This window comes from Apiospora kogelbergensis (genome assembly GCF_038363985.1).
Source record: "Apiospora kogelbergensis strain CBS 113332 chromosome Unknown utg000002l_segment0_segment0, whole genome shotgun sequence".
Lineage (NCBI taxonomy): Eukaryota > Fungi > Ascomycota > Sordariomycetes > Amphisphaeriales > Apiosporaceae > Apiospora > Apiospora kogelbergensis.
Genome location: NW_027117419.1, coordinates 3,329,982 through 3,351,597, shown reverse-complemented (window position 1 = coordinate 3,351,597; position 21,616 = coordinate 3,329,982). Strand labels below are relative to the sequence as shown.

Here is a 21,616-nt window from a genome sequence, read left to right as displayed (position 1 = left end):
TTGATCCAATCTCGACGCCTCTGATGGGGAAATGGAAGGGAAGCATATGGAACTCATGACATTAAACAAATCGTGATCTCTGTTGTACATACGCAATCCTGAACAAGCTAGCTAGCCAGCCCAACCAAGCACCTCCCATAAGACGCCAATCAGGATAGCCCTCGGCAGAAATCACACGCGACGAGGGCACTCCTATATGCTAGACGGAGCCATACCACAGGCTGATGCTCAAATCTCCCAGAACGCCTTCGCCCCCTAAACACACAGGTGGTCATAAATTCTTGATACGGCGTGGTCAATATCCAACTTGTGCTCCCTCTCATTCAGCAGTAACCAGTTCCTCCAATACTCTCATAGCTCGTCCACCTTCCTGCTCAAACTTGCTCACCATGGCTTCGCACTCGCTCTTAAGACGATCCTCTGCCAGCCCAGCATTGTGGTTGATCCACTCCTCCACCGTCATCTTCTTCTCCGGTGAAGTCAGCTGGGCGCCTTTTTGAAGATGCGACGCGGGACCGGCGTTTTCTTTGTTCAAGTCCTGGAAAACCATGTCCAGGTCCACCGCTGTCCACGGATGCGTGCTCGCGAGTCCATGAAGAACATTAGCGTTACGCTTGGACGGGGATGAGGGCGCAGGCGTGGCGTCGACCGGGTCCATGGCGACGCGACTCGAGTTGGCTGTGTTGGAAGGCTTGGATGATGGCGGCTGGTTCTCCTCGTCCGAGGCTTGGGGCGACTGTGACGGAGAAAGAGCAGACTGCCTCGCGGTAGGTGCCGGTGATATAACAGGTTTTGGCGTTGCTGGGGTTTCGCTGATTTCGGGAGCAGGAGACGGCGATACACCTCTCTCTAGTGTTGGCCCTGCAGGTCGTGGCGTAGAAGACATTTGGACATCGTCCGAGAAGTCCACGTGCGACATTACCCTCGGAGGAGCCTTTGGCTTGGGTTCTTCGACAGCCGGCGGGGGCTGTGTGCTGTTCTTCTTGGGGCGGCCGCGCTTCTTCGCGGGTGCTGAGGCTGTCGTAAGCATCGTTGCATCGAAACTCAATTCATCCTCGGACATGGAATGGGTCGGAGCAGGGATGGTCTTGGGGGCCGAGACAGGTGCTGGTGCAGCTTCCGGTTCTGGTTCAGGCTCTTGCTCGGCAGCCGGTTGCGCTTTGGCCTTCTGGGCCTTTGTCTGCTTCGAAGCCTTTCTGGTAGTGCCAGCCGCCTTGCGGCCCTTCTTGGGGACTTGCAGAGTCGAGGCCTCTTCAGCTTCCATGTTAGCCCGCAAGGTCTTGAGCTCGGCGGAAACATCAGCGTCATCGACCTCGACTGGTGTAGGGTCGAACATGGCGTGATCGCTAAGGGGTTGCTCGTTGTTGCTGGCCGTACTCTTCTTCTTCGCCGGCGCCTTCTTTGCTTTGCTCTTAGCAGCTGGCGCCTTCCTTCTCCCCGAATCAGAGTCCGCAGCAATGGCTTCGTCTTCAGATAGTTGCCTGTCCAGATCCTCTTGCAACTGGCGATCGATTTCTTCGTCATTTGGAACTTCCGCTTCGTCAGGGATCGAGACGGCGGAGACGGTGGATGCAGTAGACAGTTTTCGAGTATTTTTGGCCCTCGACGCTCGCGCCTTCTTCTGCGTTGTCTTTGCAGGCGGTGCAGGGAAAGCGTCGGCCATACTCTGATCAGCATGGGATTCAACAACGGACGTCTCGACGTTATTGCTTTGGCGGGTGCGCGTAACTCGCTTCTTCGGGGCTGGAGCCTCGGCATTTGTCAGCACCGAGTCGTCGACCGAATCGGAGGCTCGCTTCCGGCCTCGAGTTGGCTTGGGCGGAGGGGGAGGCGGTATCTCGTCCTCGGGTGGGTCTTCGAGTACTTCTATGTGTTCGTCCTTCTTGACTCTTGTCTTCTTGGCCCTGGCCGTCGTAGCCTTCTTTGCTCTTGGCTTCTTAGTCCCACCTGCTGTGACTACTGACGCGGTTGTCATAACGCTATCTTCGTAATCGGCGAGTGTCGATGGGGCCTCAGAGGCAAACGTGGCGACCGACTGTACTGATAACCTCGAGGCTTTGGAGGCCCTGGCTCCTTTGGCGCGGCTTGTCTTTTTCAGAGGGCCTTGCTGATACTGGTCTATGAGTCTAAAGAACGGGCACTCTGGTGATCGCCGATAGTGTTCGTTCCTGGCACGGAACATTAGCGATCGCATCGATATAGTAGCGCATGTTAGATCTTACATAGGCTTGTCGGCGGGCTCCCACCCGTCCAGGGCAAGCTGGCAGTATGTGCAGGTTGCCATGTCGTCAGAATCGATTGTGGGTGTGTACTTCCAACCGGCGTCAACCATCTGTTGGCGTGTCAGCTAGGCGCAGAAACAAAGACGCGTCTGAGTTATCAGGGGTAGGAGAGAAACAACGCACCTGTTTTGTCTTGCATTTCCAAGCCCGCTTCCCCTCGTGTGGCCACCTCAAGGCAAACGTTTGCTTCCTGGCCTCCATCATGTCAGGATGACTCGGGTCATCCATGTTGTAGTCGCCTAGACCAGCCTCGATGGCTGTGACAATGGCCCAGCCGCAATGCGGCGAGAGGCGCAAGTGCTCTTCGATTGGGTTGTCGTCATCCTCCCAGCCTCCTATCCGCGCGTGACATAGATAGCACACAACATTGTCGGGTTTGTCGGCAGTAGGTTCGAAGTAGAAGCCCGCTCTTGCAAGCTGCCGAACGAATGCGTTAGTGGGCGTTCATGGTTGTTGTAGGTACGCCCTCCACGGCCCTCCTGTGTGCGCCTGAAAATAGCACTTACCGCGTTCTCGTCAAGTCCCCTGTGCGGCCAGGCAAGCGTTTTTGGGGCCTCGTTTCCTGCCTAAGACAGGTTGTGAAGATTGAAAGGAGGCCAAGCGGCCTTCGTGGGTGTAGTAATGGTCGGGGACTTCGCCATCGTCCATGGTCGCGGTTGGTCGTCGCGTCTGGCAACGACAGAAGAATTACGCGCTGGGGCGCTTTAAAGTGATATTGGTAGCGAAAAGCTCGAGGTAAGGCTGTATGCTGCAGACAAGAGTTTTACATGTATTGTTTTGTTGTAGGAGAGGCGATCAGGCAGTCGGGGCAGTCAGTCTGTGTTGACTTCTTTGCTGTGTTTAGACAAGCGCTATCGGGTAACAGATCCAGGATCCAGGTACGGGTTAAGAGAAAGTGGGATGGATTGCGCACAATTGGGAATCGATTAAGGAATGGAATTGAAAGACGCGACTGCGATTGGCCAAGCCGGCATCGCGTTTGTTTACTTTCTGTGCAGCTTCTGAGGGCGTCCGGGTATGCAGTGGGGCCTCGCCCTAGCTCCCAATCTCCAGTGGGTTGTCACTGGACTGCTGGACTGCACTCACTGTCACTCACTGGAGCGCCCACCCTAACATGGATGCAAAGCACCCAACAGCCAGTAGCCTCAAACCCGTTCAACTCCACCAATCCCTCCCCCAAACTGAAACTGGATAGATAAATTGGGCTAGAAGCACCACAACCGGCCTGACCGCCTCCATCTCCCAGACGCTGGATCTGGGAGACGAGGCAAGTCATATCCTGATCGTAGATTGACTGATGGGCTTATTGAGCAGTGCCTTAACTTTCTAGGCCAGTGCATCACCCCCAACTGGCCAATGCTGCACCGGGATTTCCCGTCGTTTGATTCTTTGATTCATGTCTCTAAGTAACATATATCCACCGCTCCTGTTCATTGAGTAGAGTCCAACCGCATAGTCTATCGTTAGTTGCAAGTTGCAGTTGGTCGTTGGCTTCTTCTATTTTATTCCCGTCCTGTAGACCCAAGATTGACCTTTCCCATCCGGGGCATTTTCGGGGAACAATAACGTGAATGCTTTTGTGACACCTTGAGAAGAGCGAGCCAGTCCGGCCGTGCCCCTGGCTATGCATGCATGTCCTATGTACATACGAGGGTAGATCATGCCTGCAATCCAAGTTCTCGGTAGAACGCCTCCGTACTGGGCTTTCGTCCCAAGAACTGCTCCAGAGTGGTCATCTCATCCTGGCTGCCACCCTTCTCAAGCACCGTGTGTCTGTAACGTCTTCCCTCCTTGCCATCCATGGGGTTCTTCTTGAAGACGGTGTGGAACATGTCGCTACTGTACACCTCGGATGAAAGGTAGCCATAGTAACCAGCGTCATAGCCGCCGATAAGATGGCCAAAAGTGGCTTGTCCACTACCCCAGTTGCTATGAAAGAGTCAGCGAATGTGTACCGGAGGTGCGAAGTTATTGAGCACTTGGGGAATTGAACTTACTAGCCTTGGCCAAATGTTTCGGGGCCGGCGAACCCACAGAGTTCGGCTCGCAGCTCATTGTAGAGTTTGGTGAGGTCCATCTTCTCAATAGTCTCATGGTTCTCGGGGGCGTGGACCTTCATATCGTAGATGCCAAAGTGCAGCTGTCGCAGGTTGAACAGCGCATCGTTCACATGCTTGGTCGCGATTTGCTTCTCGATCAAATCGTCGGGGATGGGCTGGCCCGTCTCGTAGTGGCTTGACAGAGCCTTGATCTGACTAGGGGTCCAGCACCAGTTCTCGAGCATCTGCGAGGGCGCTTCGACGAAGTCCCTGACTGTCGAGGTACCATGGAAACGGGCATACTTGGTACGGCCCGCCAAGTCGTGAATACCGTGGCCCAGCTCGTGGAAGAGCGTCGTGACTTCGTCATGCTTGAGAAGCGACGGCTTCGTGGGAGTCGGCTTGGAGAAGTTGCAGACCAGGGCCGTTGCGGGGTAGTGGCGCGATCCATCCTTCTGGACGAAACCAGGCTGCAGGTTGAAGTTGGCCGCATGGCCATACTTACCCTGTCGTGGGTGCAGGTCAAGGTACAGGTAGCCCACAAACCCGCTACCCTCCGAAGCGTCATCCCAGACGGAATAGACAATGACGTCCTCGTGCCATACAATATCTTCCGCCTTGCCGGTGGGCGATAGCTTGGCCCGCTCCTCCTTGCTAAGTTGGACAAAGGCCAGGCCGAAAAGCTCCTCGAAGATCTTCAACATCCCTTTCACGGTGTTCTGGAGAGGGAAGTACTCGGCGATCTTGGTCTCGTCGATGCTGTACTCCTGCTCAATCATCATGCGGTCATAGTAACGGTGATCCCAGAGGTAGTATTTGCCATCCGGCTTCAGACCCCTCGACTCCTCGTCCTTCTTCTTCAGTTCGAGCAGATGCTTCCTCTCCTTCTCGCCACCAGCGGTTAGACGCTGTCGAAGATCCGACAGGAATGTGTTGACTGTGTCGGTCGTCTTGGCCATCTTGTCCTCGATGCGAAGAGCAGCGTGATTGGGGTATCCCAGCATGCGCGCGGCCTCATCACGCAAAACAATCGTCTCCTTGAAGAGGGGCAGATTGTCGTTGACTTTGTTCTCGTTAGCAATGAAGACCCTTTTTCTCGTCTCCGGGTTCTTGGCGAACTTCAGTGTCGGGAACAGGTCGGGGTACTTGAAGCTGAGTCGGACTTTGCCTTCGTTCTCGCCAGTGCCCTTTTCGAGGCCCTCGACAACATCCGAAGGCACGCCGTCCAGCTCCTCTTTGGTGAACCAGACACCACCGTTCTCCTCGTTCAGATTCTTCTGGAACTGAATGCTGATCTGGCTAAGTCGCTTCTTGATCTCCTTGAAGCGGTGGCGCTGGGGACCTTGGGACAGTCCCAGACCGTTCTTGATGTAGTTCTTATGCTCCTTCTCCAGCAGCCGCAGACTCTCCTTGTCTAAGCTCTGCTCGGCTTGGCGGTTCTTGTAGACGGCGTCAACCAGCTGGAACACATCATCTCGCATGTTACACTCGATAGCGAAGTCATCCATGATTTTCTCTGCTTCGGTCGAGGCATTGCGCAGCTCCTCGTCCGCGGACACGTACTGGTAGAAGCCCAGGATGCGGCCATTGAGTGCAGACTGGTCCTCATCCTCGGCCATGGGCTTTAGGACGGATGCAAACGTGGCCTTTTCGACGGGGACCTGGGCCACGACCTTGTCCAGCACACTGCGCGTGGTGTCGCACAAGGTCTTCGCCGAACTCGCAATGGAGTCCTTGGTGCCGGTGAAGGTCGGTGGTGGTTGGGGTGGGTTCTTGTACTTGTCCGGAGCCATGGCGGCAGACATGATGGGCCGGGCCGAGGGGACTGGTGTGTATCTGCTGACGATGGGGTTGGGCCTGAAGCGCAAATGGTTCAGGTAAGACGTGATACGGGAGGCGGCGCGTGAGGAAGCCAGGTTGAAGGTTATGGAGGCGAGGAGGACAAGGAGGGAGGTAAGGAGGAGGAGGAGACTGAAGCCTCTTCTTGTAGTGGAAGCCAGAGTCGTCTCGTGCACTGTAGCTGATGTGCAACTGGGCTGGTGGTCACTTCTCTGGCTTCTTCAAGTGAGACAGCGTCCAATGGGGGCAATCTTCAGCTGCAGCCGGTTCCAATGGCAAACGTCAGCCGGCACCCTGAAAACGCAGGTCTAGTGGGGGGTGGGTAGTTGCCGTTGCTGCTGCTTTGGGGAGTCGGGCGCGCAAGCAAGCTACCGATGTCCTGTCCTTTCAAGATACGGTACTTCTATACTTAGCAAGTGATTGGTTGTTCAATGGGGATGCGGTATATCTGAAGCTCTAGCACTTCGAAGGGGTACTTTGATGCACGGCGGAAGGGCGGTACGGGATGGGGGGCTGCTTGCTTGTCGGTTGTCGAGTAAGAGCATTAGTAGACGCGGCGCGGGGTAACAAAGGGTTGACGAGGTAAGCGAGCGGCAGGGCGATTGTGCTGGAGAAGGGTGGAAGCTAGCCGAAACATCCAAGGCCGAACACGTTAGACTTCCGGGAGGAGGAGGGGTAGTTATTGGGGTCCGTTTCGTTTGGCTTGAGGTGCACCGTAGATGCAAGTCAGATACACATGAGATACCTAATGTAATTGAAGTACATTTGAGACATACAGTCCAACCAAGAGCCCGCTCGATCTGACACACGACAACATGTGCCACGATGCCCGTTTGCCGTTGGAATCGTTGAGAACTGGACAGACAATACCCACTGTAATGCTGTGACAAGACAAGACATGTTGCTTGATCCTTGCCAGCGAGGCTAACGTGCTGGCCTACCAGACCGTATATGTCAGGCCCCTTCCGTCACGTACCCATTGCCCACAGTCAGCTTCGGGGAGGGGCGTCACTCCCGGATGGTGGGCGACCAGTGATTCGAGCCCAAAGACGTATCTACCTACGCCCCGAGGGAGCTATCTTGGCGAGGGCGCTGTTTGCAACCCAGCCCTCTGCCATCTACCCAGCCATCACACAATGGATCTGAAGCACGGGAGTACGAGCTTCTGCACCAGGCACTCGGGTTACATAAGCTCGGGTGGTAATATGGCCGAGCACTTGGCAGCTTGTCGTGGTCGCCCAAAGTCGGCACCACTCCCATCCACACGCAAATCCAATCTATCTACTGTAGCATCCAATGCCACACAAACTCGACTGGCTGTAGATATGCAAACGGACACGCACAAACGAGATAGCATGTCAGGGAGATAAAGTTGGTAAGGGTAGGGATTCACAGGGCGCATCATCCCGTGCCATGTGTCCTTCAATGATTAACTATCAGAAAGAAGAGTCAGGGGCAGGTTCCCCCCTTAAATCAATACATGCGTAATTCCGTGAATCAATCAATGAGCAAACGCCATGTCATTCCCCCCAGCCATGCAAATTCCTGCAATGCCTGATTCTGGGCTTCGGTGCAGTAAAAACAAAACGACGATCCAATCACCCACAACTCCCAACGCACACTTCGGCCATCACCCCAGGATTCAGCGAGATCGGAGCCTAGTTGGCCAAGATGGTCCGCACAAGGTCTAGATGGCATTAGCATATCCTTTACAACAGTCGGACCCCCCATGCACCCTCATTGTTCGAAAGGGGGGATGTGTGCGTGCGTGCGACTTACCGGTGTAGTTGACCTGGCCCGAACTGGTATCGACAGCCTTCAGCAGCTCGTCGACCTCCTCGTCCGTCATCTTCTCGCCCAGGTTCGTCAGGATGTACTTGAGCTGGCCGACTCCGATGAAGCCCGTCATGTCTTTGTCGAACACCTGGAATCCGCGGCAGTACTCGTCGGGCTCGCCGGGGTCGCGGAAACCGCCCGGCCGGTTCAGGACGCGCTGGAAGGTCTCGAAGTCGACTAATAATCGCCATCGTATGTTAGTGCATATATCCCGGAAAGAGACTGTTGCGATGTTTTGCGTATGATGTAATGATGCCGTAGTTGCGCGAGGCCAAGGAGACGGCCGCAGCCCAAACCACGAGCTGTCGAGCCAGGGTACGAGATCAGTGCTACTCACATTCACCACCGACATTCTTCTCCAGGTCGCGAATCTCTGTCAGAGTTGGGTTCTGACCACAGGCCCGGAGCAGGTCGCCTAAGCTGTCGAGAGAGACACGACCGTTGCCGCGCTTGTCGAATAAGGAGAAAGCCTCCTTGTAGTTGGTAGAAGCCTGTCCTTCATTAGCTGCCATTTTTGGTGATGTTTTCCTGTTTACACCGGCGAATGTGATTTGCACGCGAGAGAGGACTTGTTGTTGTCGTTGTCGGCGGGTGCGAAAAGAATGCAGCAGCAAAAAATGGGAAATTGGCCGTAGCGATAGTGTTCCTGGCACGGATGCAGAAGAAGTAGCGATCGTGAGACAATTCAATCAGTTGTATTGATTGACCAGAGGTGGGTTCATCGAATGACGGCAGGCCAAATAGAATTGCAGCCGGCACGACAACAAGAACCTCGGAAAGTTTTCCTCTGGCAATTGCAGCGGCCTGGATTGGGCTTGATGGCGCTGACTGGTTCCTTCTGAAGGCGACTCTGGGCGCTAAAAACAGGGATTCCGGCCATCGCTTTTCTTGTTTTGCTCTGCATCGATCTCATGTCGCTCGGTCGGAGTTTCGCGGGGACAGCACCGACTGGCTCGTTTTTTTCTGTTGAACAGGTGGTGTTTACTTTTCGCAGGCCGTCCGGGTAACAACAAGTCCCTCCCTAGGTGCACAGCATGCTCGCCGGGTGGTGTGGTGGGGGTGTTCTGAGGGGCTCAGGGGGTTGTAAACTTACCATCTTGTCGGGTGAGGGATTTGTCGCGGGAAATACGGCGGTGGAAGGACACGAATTTTGGCCAAACAGCGATTTGGACTTGGTGATGGGAATGCTAGGAGGAGAGAAACAGTAAAGGGAAGAATCCAAACAGTGAAACAACTGATCAGACTGGTTTTCTTTGGTTCTCCCTATCAGAGGGTCGAGGGTGGTCCATTGGCATTTACTGGTCTGTGCCATTCTCAATGCGACCAGATTGCAAGTGGGGTGAGACCAACTCAGCGCACCCTAGATTCTCCCACTTGTTCCCATCGTCACGGCAACCGACAAATGAACTGCGCTTTCGCTGTCCTCAAGCGGCAAGCGGCGGTGTGGTAGTTCCCAGCTGAGCTGCCCCACGAACAAGTGACCTGGTAGTTCTGTCTGAGACTGATGTTGATACAGCCTCATAGGACGGACGTGTCATCTGTGTTCCTCTTGGGCAACAAGTCTACCGAGGCACCAGAGGAAAACATTGGACGAAATAACAACGCTCCCGTTCCGCGTGTCGTTCCAAATAACGGCCCAGCTCACCAAAAGACCGACTCCCGCATTCCACATTCGGTACTTAGGCTCCAACACCCTTTTCTCCATTGTTAATACAAACTATATATACATATACATTATTTACGCAGTAATACAGACCAATGCAGATGTTATTATCTTTCGACGAGACAGTTCAACGTCTCCTCGCCATCAGGAGATATGTCCCCCAATCCGACACCACTTCAACTTCTCTCCATTGGTCTCCCATGGCCTTCCACTCGGGTACTGAGTCAATCATTCGGTCCCACATGACATCCACCACGTCCCCCTCTCCGCCCTCTGCCCGACTCTTGATATCCGGGTAAGTGTCTTTCCACGAGTTGAAGCAGCTGAAGGTGCGGGTATATGCCTCAACAGCGCCGAGTTTCATTTTGTTGGTCTGCCACGCAACGTCTTCTCCCTGGCCCTGCTGGCCCGGCTCGTGCAATTGCCTCTTCAGGTCGGTAAACTCGCTCTCGGGCGGCACGACCTCGCGCAGCAAGTTGCGCAGGATCTTGCGGCCGGGCTCCCAGTAACTCCCCATACCCTCAATGCCGGGGGCCACCTCGCCGAAGCCGTAGACAAAGGACTCCATAATCTCTGTCGCCTGCTCGTAGCCCAACAGCACGTTGTCTTTGTATCCGAAAAGGCCACGGTGCCCCCAGGCTTGAGGGTGCGGGCCAGGTTCGGCCAGACCTTGGCGTAGTCGAACCAGTGAGCGGCTTGCCCGGCGACCACCATGTCAAGCGACTTGTCCGCCACGAAAGCTAGGTCTTCGGCGTTCCCTTGTTGAAACTGGATATTGTTGCTGGAATCGGTCGACATAGTCATCTTCTTGGCCTGCGAAACCATGCCGGCCGACGGGTCGACGGCGGTCACGGAGGCAAAATGCGGGCTGAGCTCTCTTGAGATGAGGCCATGGCCGCAGCCCAGATCTAGTAATGTACCCGCAGGTGTGGGGAGTTGATGATATGACAATATGGCCCGGTAGAGAACAGAAGGGTACGAGGGCCTAAATGCTGCATATGACTTCGCCGAAAACGTCGACCGGCTGCTTCGATATTAGTAATGGTGCAAATGAGCATGGCGCGGGATCGAGTGGCTTACGCAAATGCGGACATTTTGGCGTGTTTTAAGAAAGCTTCTGACTGCAAATTCTGAAGGGGATTTGTATAGCAGCACAGTCTCGTGTGATATTTAGAATACACAATGGCACGTAAGCAGGTAGAGACTTATAAATACTTATGAAGGTATACTCGTTGCGTCCCAGGTGATGCACTGAAACCTCGCAGCCCGAGCCGGAAATACGATGCAACGCCGAGCTCAAGACCTGGGGGCGGATGCAGCCACCCAATGAGAATGAGGGGTGAGGGGTTTGGTGACTGCCATCTTCGGAAGCTGCCCCGCGAATGGAACACCGAACCTTCCACGGCCTAATCTGGCTTGAACTACAAGGAAGCTGCCTCTTCTGTTCCCCTAAACATCAATCTAACCATCTATCTATTCGTGCACATACTCAGCTGTTCAATGTCAAGCAGAGCTGTCAAGATGACTACCGAAGCCACCGCTAAAGCTTTCTTCTCCTCACCCTACTTCTCCGTGGTGGGCGCCAGCTCCAATCCGGCCAAGTTCGGACACAAGAGTAAGCTCTTTCTTTCGCGCCATCATACAATCCACGATAATCCATGAAAGCCTCGCGGCATACTGATTCTTCATCAGTCTTCGCTTGGTATATCGCACACTCCATACCAGCCACTCCCATCAATCCGGGCAGCAGCTCCATTGCCGTGTCGGGAAAGGACTATACCACAGCACCCACCCTTTCGGCATTGCCGCATCCCAAGGAGACGTCGGTATCCATCATCACACCCCCGGCGGCCACGCTGAAGGTGCTCAAGGAGGCCAAAGAGCTCGGCATCCCCGCCGTGTGGCTGCAGCCTGGCACCTTCGACGATGAGGTGCTCAAGTTCGCCTACTCCAAAGGCGAGGATGGCTACGGTGGCGAAGTCGTCGCAGGAGACGGCGGCAGAGGCAGCGAAGGCTGGTGTGTGCTCGTCGACGGAGAGAAGGCAATGAAGGCGGCTGGCAAGTTGTAAAGAGCGCGAGAGCGTTCATAGCAGCCCACACAAGCCTTTCAGACGCACCTGGGGGCTCACCTAACATTAACCTTGATCTGCAGTATCACCATGATGTCAAATTCGATACGCTATCTATCTAAAGCACGCCAATTCTCATGGTCGCGATATCCTATCCATTATACATTAAGGTAGAAGGGAATCCATCAAGTCAAGCCACTAACAGATCTCTCCGAAATTCTGCTTCCACGGGTCGACAACCGTGGCCGGAGTTGTGCCAGAGGTACATCACCTTTAAGGCGATTATGATCTATCTTTGTTTCCTCCCTCATAATCTTAACCAGCCAGTCCATGCCCTTCTGCCCTTCCTTCATGCCGTAGATACCAGCCAGGGGAAAGCAGTGCATTTGTCCTTCCCAAACCATCCAGCTGCCTTTGACTCCATACTTCTCGCAATTTTCCCTCAGTACGTCGGTATCTGGAGCAAGCACATCATTTGTTCCATAGATACCGTACACGTGAATCTTTTGGAGCACCATTGCCTTGAAGGCCAAAGCGCTGTTCAGAGAAGGGGACACATGAGGGTTTTCGGCTTTGAATTCCGATTCTACTTCACCCGGAAGCGCTGCAGTCCATGCTTCAGCTACCTTGCCCGTATAGTCGGCTCCTAGAAGAGGATCGTTGGGGTCGACTTTCCCCATCTGCTCGTTCGAATTTCGCAGATCGGACGCCGGCGAGACGACTACAATGCTCTCCAATACCGAGCGTAGCCTTGTCATGTCTGCCTCGAGGTCGAGCGGCTTCCCTGTTTCGATAGGGCCCAAACCGAACGAACTTTTCCGCGAGTAGGCGTCAATGGTTTTGGATAGGTGCGCGGCCCACCAGAACCCGAGGCTCAGCGCGACGTTGGCGCCGGCCGAGTCACCCATCAGGACGACTTTCTTGCCGGCGGTGGCGGACTCGGCGATGAGCGAGGCCAGCAGCCGGCGCAGCGCGGGCAGCGACTCACTCGCGGGGCTGTTGGGGGCCAGCGGGTAGCTCACGATGGTGAAGCGGTGGGTGCCGGCGAGGCGGCTGGCGATCTTACCCACAAAGCTCCAGTGTTGGCCCGCGGGTGGGCTCTGGAACCCGCCGCCGGCGAAGTAGTACACGTTGTGCAGCGGCCCAGGCCCTGCGTTCCGGACGAAGGCCGACGAGGTCTCAGGCAGGAAGTCGTACAACCACATGTCGGTGGGCTCATGGAGCCGCTCTACAATCTTGCAGCCATCCTTGCGCTTGGGGCAGTTGGCCAGGCGGGGGCTACCCGCTGGCTGTGGTTTGCCCGGCTGGACGAGACGCGGTCGCAGGGGCTTGATGACGGTGCGCAGGACGCGGTAGAGAAGCGAAAGCTCCGTCTCCCGCTGCACAGTAACTGACTGGCCTGCTTTCGCGTTTGTTTTGGGGCCAGCGGTGTCTGGCATAACTCTCAGCGATTTGAGTGGAAATCTTTCTTTAACGCCGAGGCTTTGTTTTTTTGTCACTCGGGCAAATGGAACGAGAAACGCGACAAATCACGAGGAATTATGTAAGACACTTTCTTGTTAATATGGAGGTAATGGCACGCAACAATCTTTATATGTATGAGTGCTGCGAAAAAGTCGCAATCTCGCGAAGATAATAAAAGGCCCTTCTTCTGGGAGTGGGTACAGTCAAATCTGAGGCTCGAGCTAGGTTTAGTCTCGCCGCCGCCGCCGCTATTGGGCTTGCTTTATGCTGACGACGGTCGTGACGTCGTTGAACAGTAGAGTGGGCCGTTCGCAAGCACGAATTCATGGTTCAACTGCATTCCTTGAGGGAAATTGATCCTGCGCGCGTTCCGCCATTGGATCACAATTGCCCGAATGAAACAGAATGGCGATTCAAGCTTTATTCTGACATCGGGAATGGACGTCCGGCATCCGGCTCGTCCACCCCCTTGCGACGCGGGAGATCTAGGTGACTAACCAAAGATAAGGGGGCTTCGGGCTCACCCTATGGCCTCTGCTCCCCAAAACAAGCTCATTAGGCCCCTTTTCTTTCGACATGTTTTAACCCAATCTTGTCCGCCTTGTCTCGCTCACATCGTGATCTGCCGACGATTGTAGAGGTGCGCACATCGCGCCACAGTGGCTTTTGTATCTGTATAAGTTGTGAACCCAACTTTGCTAATGCTGAAACTATTATCAACACTTTTGACCGCGGTGACGCTGCCTCAGCATTCCAACGCCAACGTTGCATCAGCTGCTGACAGCCCAAGGTCGGAATAGGAATGAGATGTAGAACATCTCATCTTCCCCTCGCTTTGGCGAGCTACTCTGCAAAAGTCTCGTTGGACCAAGCCTTGTTTAGCCGCCATGTTTCATCAACCGCAGCCCCTTGGCCATCGCACCAAGCACCAACGCCCGCTAGGTCACTTTGGCTCTGTGTCCCATCATCAATTGGGCCAGTTTGAACCGACTTGCCGGCCCCAGAGCCTTTCTGGATACGGAATCGATCAGCATGGTGTATTTGGTCTTATGCCTTATGGTCGCTGTCTGTACTTACCATTGGGCAGGGTTAGCACCTGCTTTGGCAGCCGCCGTGGTTGCTTTCTTGGTCTTCTTCGGTTGCTGCCTACATACAGGGCTTGAGCAGTTGGTCACTGATCATTGAGATGGAGGGTCTTACTTTGAGGTCGATGGAGCTTTGCCCGTCATGGTAAGTATGCGTGGAATTGGATGCGATAGCGATGCTTTTGTTCGTTATTGAAACGTAGCTAAGTGATAGAGGCAGAGTATATCCCAGCCACAAGGAATGGTAGGCTACTATTCTTTAATGTCATGTTTTACTTGATATAGTATCTTAAAACACAGTCAGCACAGTATCGTGGAAGTGATCGTGGATGAGGTCGCAAAAATGATCATGGAAGTAATCGCAATCACGATTACTCTGGGATAAGTATCAAATGCACTGTGTTACACATGCCACTCATTTGATCGGTGCAGTGGTAGACGTACCTCTATGTTGCCACTTAGCATTCATTCAAAATTATCGCATCTGCGATTAAGCCAATTTTGTACATTTTGACATTTGCGGCCCGCAGTCCTCACGCTGATTCAAGCTCATCGGCCATCTTCATATTCCGCAAGAATGCATCTTTGAACGCCAGTACACAAATTACTTGCGAATACCTGACTAACGCTTGCTTTTGGACTCAAAGACCTTCATTTACCGACGATTATTATCGGTGATATTTCAATCATGGGAAAAACGGTGTGGCTTTGGTACTGTGTATGAACCCAATACTGTCCTTCTCTTGAAGCGTATGTTAACTCGGATCTAGTGTTGTTGCCAGGATGGACCTATGCTAGTAGACTCTAACCCATGTTGCATATACTGCGGGTATCAACGATGTGACAATTGCAGGCTTCAGAAAGGCAGGCGGGCTTCTACTAAACCAAAAGGTCAATTTCAAGAACAAGGGGCGCACTCTCAGGCTGTGAGCCAGATCCAGAGACTGTCGGTACGCCCCAAAAGACTCGAGGAGACGCCAGGTTTCGACTTGAAGTCGAATGGCGACGCAGCCGATACCAACAAGGCTGAGGGAGCGGAACAGATCCTGGAAGCTGCGGAAGACTCAAAAAGCCAGGAAACGCATGATGAAGTACCCGACGTTCTGCTGCCGAAAGGCGTGGCAAAGCAAGCATCCAACCCCGAACAGGCGGACAGCTCGCACGTCGCTAATGAAACAGAAAGACCGCGCAGCCTTTCTTCAGAGGATATTTCATACCTCCCGAGTGCCAGCCGTTTACCCTCTGTGGTCTCAGTCTGGCTTGATTCGATCCAGCAAGACCAGGATTACTCAACAATTGCTCGCGCCTGCGAAGAACTTTGTGGTCAAGAGCTTGAAGATGGCGATGGCCATCAGTCTCCGCGAAAACCTGTGGTTCCAGGCAGTGCACACAACACTGGGAAATCTAGTTCCACTGGTGGAAAACGAAAGAGTTCTGCGTTGGATGGCAGTCAAGGGCAACGTTCATCAGCAAAACCCAAGCTATCAACTCAGTCAAGCTATTCCTTCAACGAAAACCTCTCGTTCACATGCCATTTTTCCAAGAAGAACAGGATCAGATATGAACCATGTTGCAGCAAGATGTTCCACAACATCAGCCACCTCGCTGAACATCTACGGAGGAATCACAAGCTGACTTGTGCCGATTGCTGGGCCAAATTCGAGAACGCTGAGCTCTTGGCAGCTCATATCAGCGGTACTACCTGTCAAGACACCGGAGGCACACCAGTTCATGAGTTAAGGGTACCTAAGACAAAGAACGGAGGTCTCTACAAAAGGTGGTACACCATCTGGGAGATGTTGTGTCCAGAACTCAACCCACCAGAATCCCCTTACTGGCAACGATACGAACCAAACGTGATGGAGGTTGTCGACATTATTGCAATGCACCTTCCAGGAAGGTTAAGAGGAATTATGCCAGATGACCACATCGAGTTGGTCATGAATACATTCCGCAATTTGCAGTTAGACATCCACAACGCCACTGCTGAGCCTTCAAACACACAACTGGCGACCCCTTCATTGTCATCAGGTAGTATTGTTGGAGGGGCCAATTTGGCACATACTCTATCTGAAAGCGAGATATCAGAGGGGCAGTCGAGTTTTTGCACAGCTACCAGCCCTTATTTGCACCCGGAAACAACACCTGAAGAGCAAAGGTCAGATGTCGCAAATTCCACGACATCAACAGCTGAGGTAGAACATGAGACGGACTACCAGGTTGTGACAAACGATGTCAGGACAACTCAAACCATTATCACGGCCCAAAGGGGTCCTGAATGGATAGGCTTGAATCCAGAAAACGCAAACTACGATCAGATCAGCCTTGGGAACCACAATCCTGAGTTCAACGTCAACCTTGATTTTGATGTTGAAGACGACTTTGACTTCACCACACTAGAGTCAGCAGAGCCATGCTATATGGGTCCGATTCTGAAGATGCCAGGTGGGCAGCAACAGCGTGGTGACCACCTTGAATAGATGCGGCACGGTGATGTGCACGCAAGGCAAATATTGCCCAGTCTTCGCACGCTAAGCGCTATTGGGTGAGCGTGTAGGCTTTCGGGCCCGGGATCTTGGCCAAGGGGTTGTAGAGGAGGGGTTCTACGTCCAGAGCATAGAGGAGTGACAGATCGAGTATTAGTAGGGACACACCGGTGATTGGTATCACAGCCATTGCGAAATACGAAACTCGCTAACTCGACTGAACTCCTAATCTTTGACGACTGGGTAAAGCTACAGTTGCGGGGTTTGTTAGATATATCAGAGATGTGTGTTGTACTCAATTTCAACCGACTGGCTATTTTTGAGTAAATGAAAGGAATGATAAGGAAAGAATATCCCCCAGGCTTCACCCAATGCCAACCAGATTCGAAAACGATTTCTCAGCTACCGTTTTCGGCCCTCATGTACCGACAAAGTGAAATAATTTTTTGATGCGAGATTAGCTCTCAGTACTGGGTTAAGTCGATAATAAACCGCGTTGTCAATCGTATGCTCAGGGCACTTCTGCAATCCCGCCTCCGTAGCAGCCTTGCACGCGTCACCCTTGCACTCCTCGAGGCAGGCCTCGAAGTTCATGACGGTGCGCAGGTCCTTGGACTCTCCCTTGCCCTCCTCATACGGTGCCACGACCTCGAAGTCTTCCCACTTCTTTTCGTGGTTCACGCAGTTGAACCCCTGTTGGTATGTGGCCGTCTTGCCCGTGATCTTGATCATTTTCGGCGTGACTCGAAGGCCACATGTCATGCCGCCCTTCGGGCAGTTGACTGACGAGGAGATGCCCTTCGTGTCCGAGGTGGACCACCTGTGGTTATCAGCAAATGGCGCTTGGCTGATTTGGTGAGGCATCACACCGCCTGAAAAATTGAAATAAAAAGGCACTCACGAATAACTGAAGCCCGCATCAAGCCCCAGAGTGAATATCTTTTCCAATTGCAAGGCCCCGCTGGACCCTCCATTGATGGTCTTGGTGACACCACTACGTTTGAGTAAGAGGAGAGGAGATGATATTAGCGATATATTTCTCTCGGGCTAACTTTTCTGTTTGTGCATTGGATCCTATTAGCAAAGATGACTTACACAGTGTGCGAGGCCGAGGAGGTAAGGGAGCAGCTGTCAGTTTTAATGGAAGTGCACCGATAACCGCCAGCAATTTCAGGGGCCGCATCGTAGGGTTTCCCCTGTTTAAGGTCCTTATAAGACCTCTCCGTTGTACACACTGGCGCACCTGCTTGTGGCATAGGGCTAGCGGTAGCGCCAGCTAGGAAGACAACAGCTGCTAAGTTGATCTGCATTGTGTTTTTGTGTGTATAATGTTTTCGAAATTAGAGAATGAACAGTAGATGTGAAGAGCTGATTATAATCGTAGTGTGCCTTTGATACATAGGTAATGAGAGGGAAACGAGTCGGTCTTTATGATCGGATGATGTTATATAATAGCTATTGTCGATCTGCACGCTTTTCATTCTAAAATCAAGGCTGCAACTACCCATATGATGGCGCTGTGCCGCGAAGCAATTCCCAGGGCAGTCTAAAAGATACCTATGACGTCGCATCCAGCCTTCCGCTTCATTCGAGGCATCTGTATTTCCCTGGACAGCTGAATGGCGGCACGGCCTTGTGCGATCTGACAGTGCTCATCGACTTGATTTGGCTGATTGATGTGATCGTCATGCCTCGTGCTTACTGTAATGACTAAATTTAGATGGGAAGGCGATATAAGTTACGTAGTTGTAATGCCCGGGCTGGGGTGATCTGGCGGTGCTCATTGGCTCGATTTGGCTTTGGTGTGGCCATCATGTCTCGCTCTCAGTAATGTGACTAAATTTAGATATCAAGGTGATACATTCTGACCTCCTTCATCGAGACTGGGAAAATTCCTTGTTACTCATATAAGAAATGCTGCGCCCCATCCTGGCGCTTTAAGGAGAAGTTGAGGTTACACAACGCAAATGAAGCGCCGATCCTCCGCTTCCTAAGACATTTCGTAAAGACCAATCTCACCCCACGAGGCAACATCCTAAGGCAGTTCGTTACATCACTTCCACTCCGCAGATCTGCAATGAGCTCTTATGGGACAGCACAGGGAGTCCGGCCATGGCGCCTCTAAGCCTCGTTGGTCCCCTCCTAGACGGCGTTTCATCAACGACGGTGGTCAGATTACTCAATCAACTTTGAGTATCTTGTTAAAAATTTCGACTTTGGGCGTTAAATTGGGTCATGTGTCTTTTAGGAGTGGCTGCGGTGGTAGGTTGGAATATAAGTAACTGCTATATTCTAGACATATTAATTTACTATAGTTAGAGATAGGAAGCCGATAAATGATTTCTATTGAAGTAGTTAGAAACTAATGGAGTCCGCTCTCACCTGAATAGGAGGGAAGTGCTTGGTCGAAAGGGGGGCTATTAAAGAAGGCCTTTCAAAATAGTATGTTTTATGTCCTTTGTCTGTAGTTCTCTAACAAGGAATTAGAACAAAGTCAATATTTGTAGCAAGGTCTTAACTATGAAATTGTTACTGAGGTCACATTGTTTAGATACAAGGTAGAATAGGAGGCATGGGATTAATATACAGGTAGGTCGATCATCCACCTCAAGATCGAAAGTCATTCGGCAAGCACAGCTACAAACGCACGGAACATTCGACAAACCTTAGGCAATTAGAACAGCATGGCACCCAAAAAGGTAAGAAAGTCTGAGTTAGAGGCGCTTACCCAGCCCTTTTACGTAGAACCGGGCAACAACAACCTTTCCGAGACTACGGGCCGGCGCACACGCAACTCCCGGGTGTCGAAGGCTGCTGCTGACTCGAGCAGACGGCACGGAGATCCGACAGGGCCACGGAAGAGGTGGGCGGCGGCCATCGAGAAGTTCTCGGAGCGGCAGCCAAGCTACCCCCGGTTTCTCTTCCGGGGCATTCGCCCCGACAGTGGAGGCGGAGACGGGAGCCTCAACAATGCGTCAGGGGTAGTCCCTCACGCATTCAGGTACAACGAGGAGTACTGCCTGTTCAACACTCCGAATCTGCGGCAGGTTGTCAACGCCCACTGCCACGGTGAACAGGCGGGGAACTCGCCCTTCTCGTCGTGGACGCCCAGCATGACTGTGGCCATAACCTACTCCACCGAGGGTGGCAGAGTTGCTATGCTCGACACAGCCCGGCTGGCCAAGGAGGACGAGGGCAAGGAGGAGAAGTACCGCGTCTTCCACGTGCCCGACCTTGAGAAAGTCGACATGACCCAGCATCGGTACAGCGGCAACGAGAGCTACGAGTACGAGTACCTCGTCTACGGGCCGGTGTATAAGCCCGCTTACCGGAGCACAACTGTCCAGGACTTGATCGGCGCAGGCTGGCCTCGGGACGCGTTCAACCATTACCGCGAGGGAGGGAGGTGGCCGACGGGCCCGGCTGACGAAGACTCTCGTCGTGTCAGTGCTAAAGACATCGCTGCGGCGCGCGCCGTGGCGGAGCTCTACCGGGGTCAAAGCCTCACTCACCGCGAGGACGAACCCGCCGTGACGCTCACGGCGACGACGGCCTTCCTGTCGGTGCTGCATAGCTGGCGACCGGAGCTAGACAAGGCCGAGATTAAGCTGCTCGCCGAGCACATCGACACCGATATCAAGTCGTGGAGGGATAGTGGTGACGAGACCCCGTTAGTCAACCCAGACCAGTATACGATCGGAATGCCGGACGCGAAGCTCATGTTGCAAATGTTGATCGGTATTCAACAGCAACAGCCAGAGCATCGAGAGCAGATTCAGCATAAACAGGGGCAAACAATGAAGCGTAAGGCTGACCAAGTCGATGCTGATGATGGATCAGTCCCATCACCTAGTCCGAAACGCCAGCGTACCGAGCAGCCTGACGCGCCTGAGTACCAGAGTAGTCAGAGCAGCAGCGGCAACAGCGGCAACAGCGGCAACAGCGAGAGAAGCTACCAGAACAGCAGCCATAGTAGCGAGAGAAGTCAGAGCAGCCAGAGTGATCAAAATAGCGAGAGCAGCAGTTGTAGCAGCGAGACCAGCTACCAGAACAACGACCTGAGCAGCTTGGGCAACCAGGATAGCAGCCAGACTAGCCTGAACAGTCTGAGAAGCTAAAGCAGCTGCGACGTAACCCAAATCCGAGTGCCCTTTGCCGCTCTCCATCCTATCACCCAAAGAGACCAGTAAGAAGTAGAGGGCGCACCTGATACAGCCTTTAGCTTCCATCCCACTCGCTGTCTTCTTCTCTCTATGTCAGTGTTCTTGTTTCACCCTCCTTGCTTGTTTAATCTTCGTTCTTTATTTTTTGTTTCAAGCATTGTTTCCCTCCTTTTGAACGATAACCCTTTGTTCTTTAGCGTAAGTACTACACTAAGCAAATAAGGGTAACATTTAGCTCGAAAAATAAATATAATTGTATTTAGGCTTATTAGTAGTTTTATATATGTACTAAAGTGTTTACTATCCTAGATGTACCCTCGATATAACCGTATTAGCCCCTAACAGATATTGTGTAGACTGGCAGTATCGTTATCACTTTCTATAGAATAAGTCAACCACCCACATGATACAATACCCCCTACTTATAACAGCCTTAATTATAGTTAACCCCTATTAATAACAACTACCTATCTTTCTATAAATAAATTAATTTAAATTGTAAAAATAAGTTAATTAAATTAATTTCTTCTTCTCTTTTTCTCTTTCTATTAATTATAATAGTTAATAAAACTATCTTATAATATATTATTTAAAACATTACTACTGGTCTTAACTTAAAATAAGCTATTATATACTATAGTATCGATTATACTACTCTAAACCGCCGGATTTAAAATTAATTAATAATAT

General features: G+C 52.5%; 9 protein-coding genes across 9 annotated transcripts; 3 read left to right on the top strand and 6 right to left on the bottom strand.

Moving 5' to 3' along the window:
* Nucleotides 1-319: 319 nt before the first annotated feature.
* On the bottom strand, nt 320-2,930 carry PG998_004008 (uncharacterized protein; the record flags this gene model as incomplete). The annotated part of the gene is made up of 5 exons (XM_066870826.1): nt 320-2,126; nt 2,223-2,347; nt 2,406-2,699; nt 2,789-2,848; nt 2,916-2,930. 5 exons carry the CDS (start codon nt 2,928-2,930, stop codon nt 320-322), a joined length of 2,301 nt encoding a protein of 766 aa, XP_066734576.1.
* Nucleotides 2,931-3,940: 1,010 nt separating this feature from the next.
* PG998_004007 (peptidase family M3) lies at nt 3,941-6,126 on the bottom strand (the record flags this gene model as incomplete). Its single annotated transcript, XM_066870825.1, has 2 exons — nt 3,941-4,211; nt 4,280-6,126. 2 exons carry the CDS (start codon nt 6,124-6,126, stop codon nt 3,941-3,943), a joined length of 2,118 nt encoding a protein of 705 aa, XP_066734575.1.
* A 1,692-nt stretch (nt 6,127-7,818) lies between these two features.
* On the bottom strand, nt 7,819-8,508 carry PG998_004006 (myosin regulatory light chain cdc4; the record flags this gene model as incomplete). The annotated part of the gene is made up of 3 exons (XM_066870824.1): nt 7,819-7,847; nt 7,940-8,173; nt 8,334-8,508. 3 exons carry the CDS (start codon nt 8,506-8,508, stop codon nt 7,819-7,821), a joined length of 438 nt encoding a protein of 145 aa, XP_066734574.1.
* A 1,278-nt stretch (nt 8,509-9,786) lies between these two features.
* Nucleotides 9,787-10,753, bottom strand: PG998_004005 (methyltransferase domain-containing protein; the record flags this gene model as incomplete). The annotated part of the gene is made up of 3 exons (XM_066870823.1): nt 9,787-10,242; nt 10,287-10,683; nt 10,740-10,753. 3 exons carry the CDS (start codon nt 10,751-10,753, stop codon nt 9,787-9,789), a joined length of 867 nt encoding a protein of 288 aa, XP_066734573.1.
* Nucleotides 10,754-11,180: 427 nt separating this feature from the next.
* PG998_004004 (CoA binding domain-containing protein) lies at nt 11,181-11,728 on the top strand (the record flags this gene model as incomplete). Its single annotated transcript, XM_066870822.1, has 2 exons — nt 11,181-11,274; nt 11,352-11,728. 2 exons carry the CDS (start codon nt 11,181-11,183, stop codon nt 11,726-11,728), a joined length of 471 nt encoding a protein of 156 aa, XP_066734572.1.
* Nucleotides 11,729-11,913: 185 nt separating this feature from the next.
* PG998_004003 (uncharacterized protein) lies at nt 11,914-13,167 on the bottom strand (the record flags this gene model as incomplete). The annotated part of the gene is made up of 1 exon (XM_066870821.1): nt 11,914-13,167. One exon carries the CDS (start codon nt 13,165-13,167, stop codon nt 11,914-11,916), a length of 1,254 nt encoding a protein of 417 aa, XP_066734571.1.
* A 1,798-nt stretch (nt 13,168-14,965) lies between these two features.
* PG998_004002 (uncharacterized protein) lies at nt 14,966-16,757 on the top strand (the record flags this gene model as incomplete). The annotated part of the gene is made up of 2 exons (XM_066870820.1): nt 14,966-14,988; nt 15,131-16,757. 2 exons carry the CDS (start codon nt 14,966-14,968, stop codon nt 16,755-16,757), a joined length of 1,650 nt encoding a protein of 549 aa, XP_066734570.1.
* Nucleotides 16,758-17,165: 408 nt separating this feature from the next.
* Nucleotides 17,166-18,073, bottom strand: PG998_004001 (uncharacterized protein; the record flags this gene model as incomplete). Its single annotated transcript, XM_066870819.1, has 3 exons — nt 17,166-17,610; nt 17,665-17,757; nt 17,859-18,073. The coding sequence occupies 3 exons, from the start codon at nt 18,071-18,073 to the stop codon at nt 17,166-17,168; spliced, it is 753 nt and encodes a 250-aa protein (XP_066734569.1).
* A 1,374-nt stretch (nt 18,074-19,447) lies between these two features.
* Nucleotides 19,448-20,881, top strand: PG998_004000 (uncharacterized protein; the record flags this gene model as incomplete). Its single annotated transcript, XM_066870818.1, has 1 exon — nt 19,448-20,881. One exon carries the CDS (start codon nt 19,448-19,450, stop codon nt 20,879-20,881), a length of 1,434 nt encoding a protein of 477 aa, XP_066734568.1.
* Between the last annotated feature and the right edge of the window lie 735 nt (nt 20,882-21,616).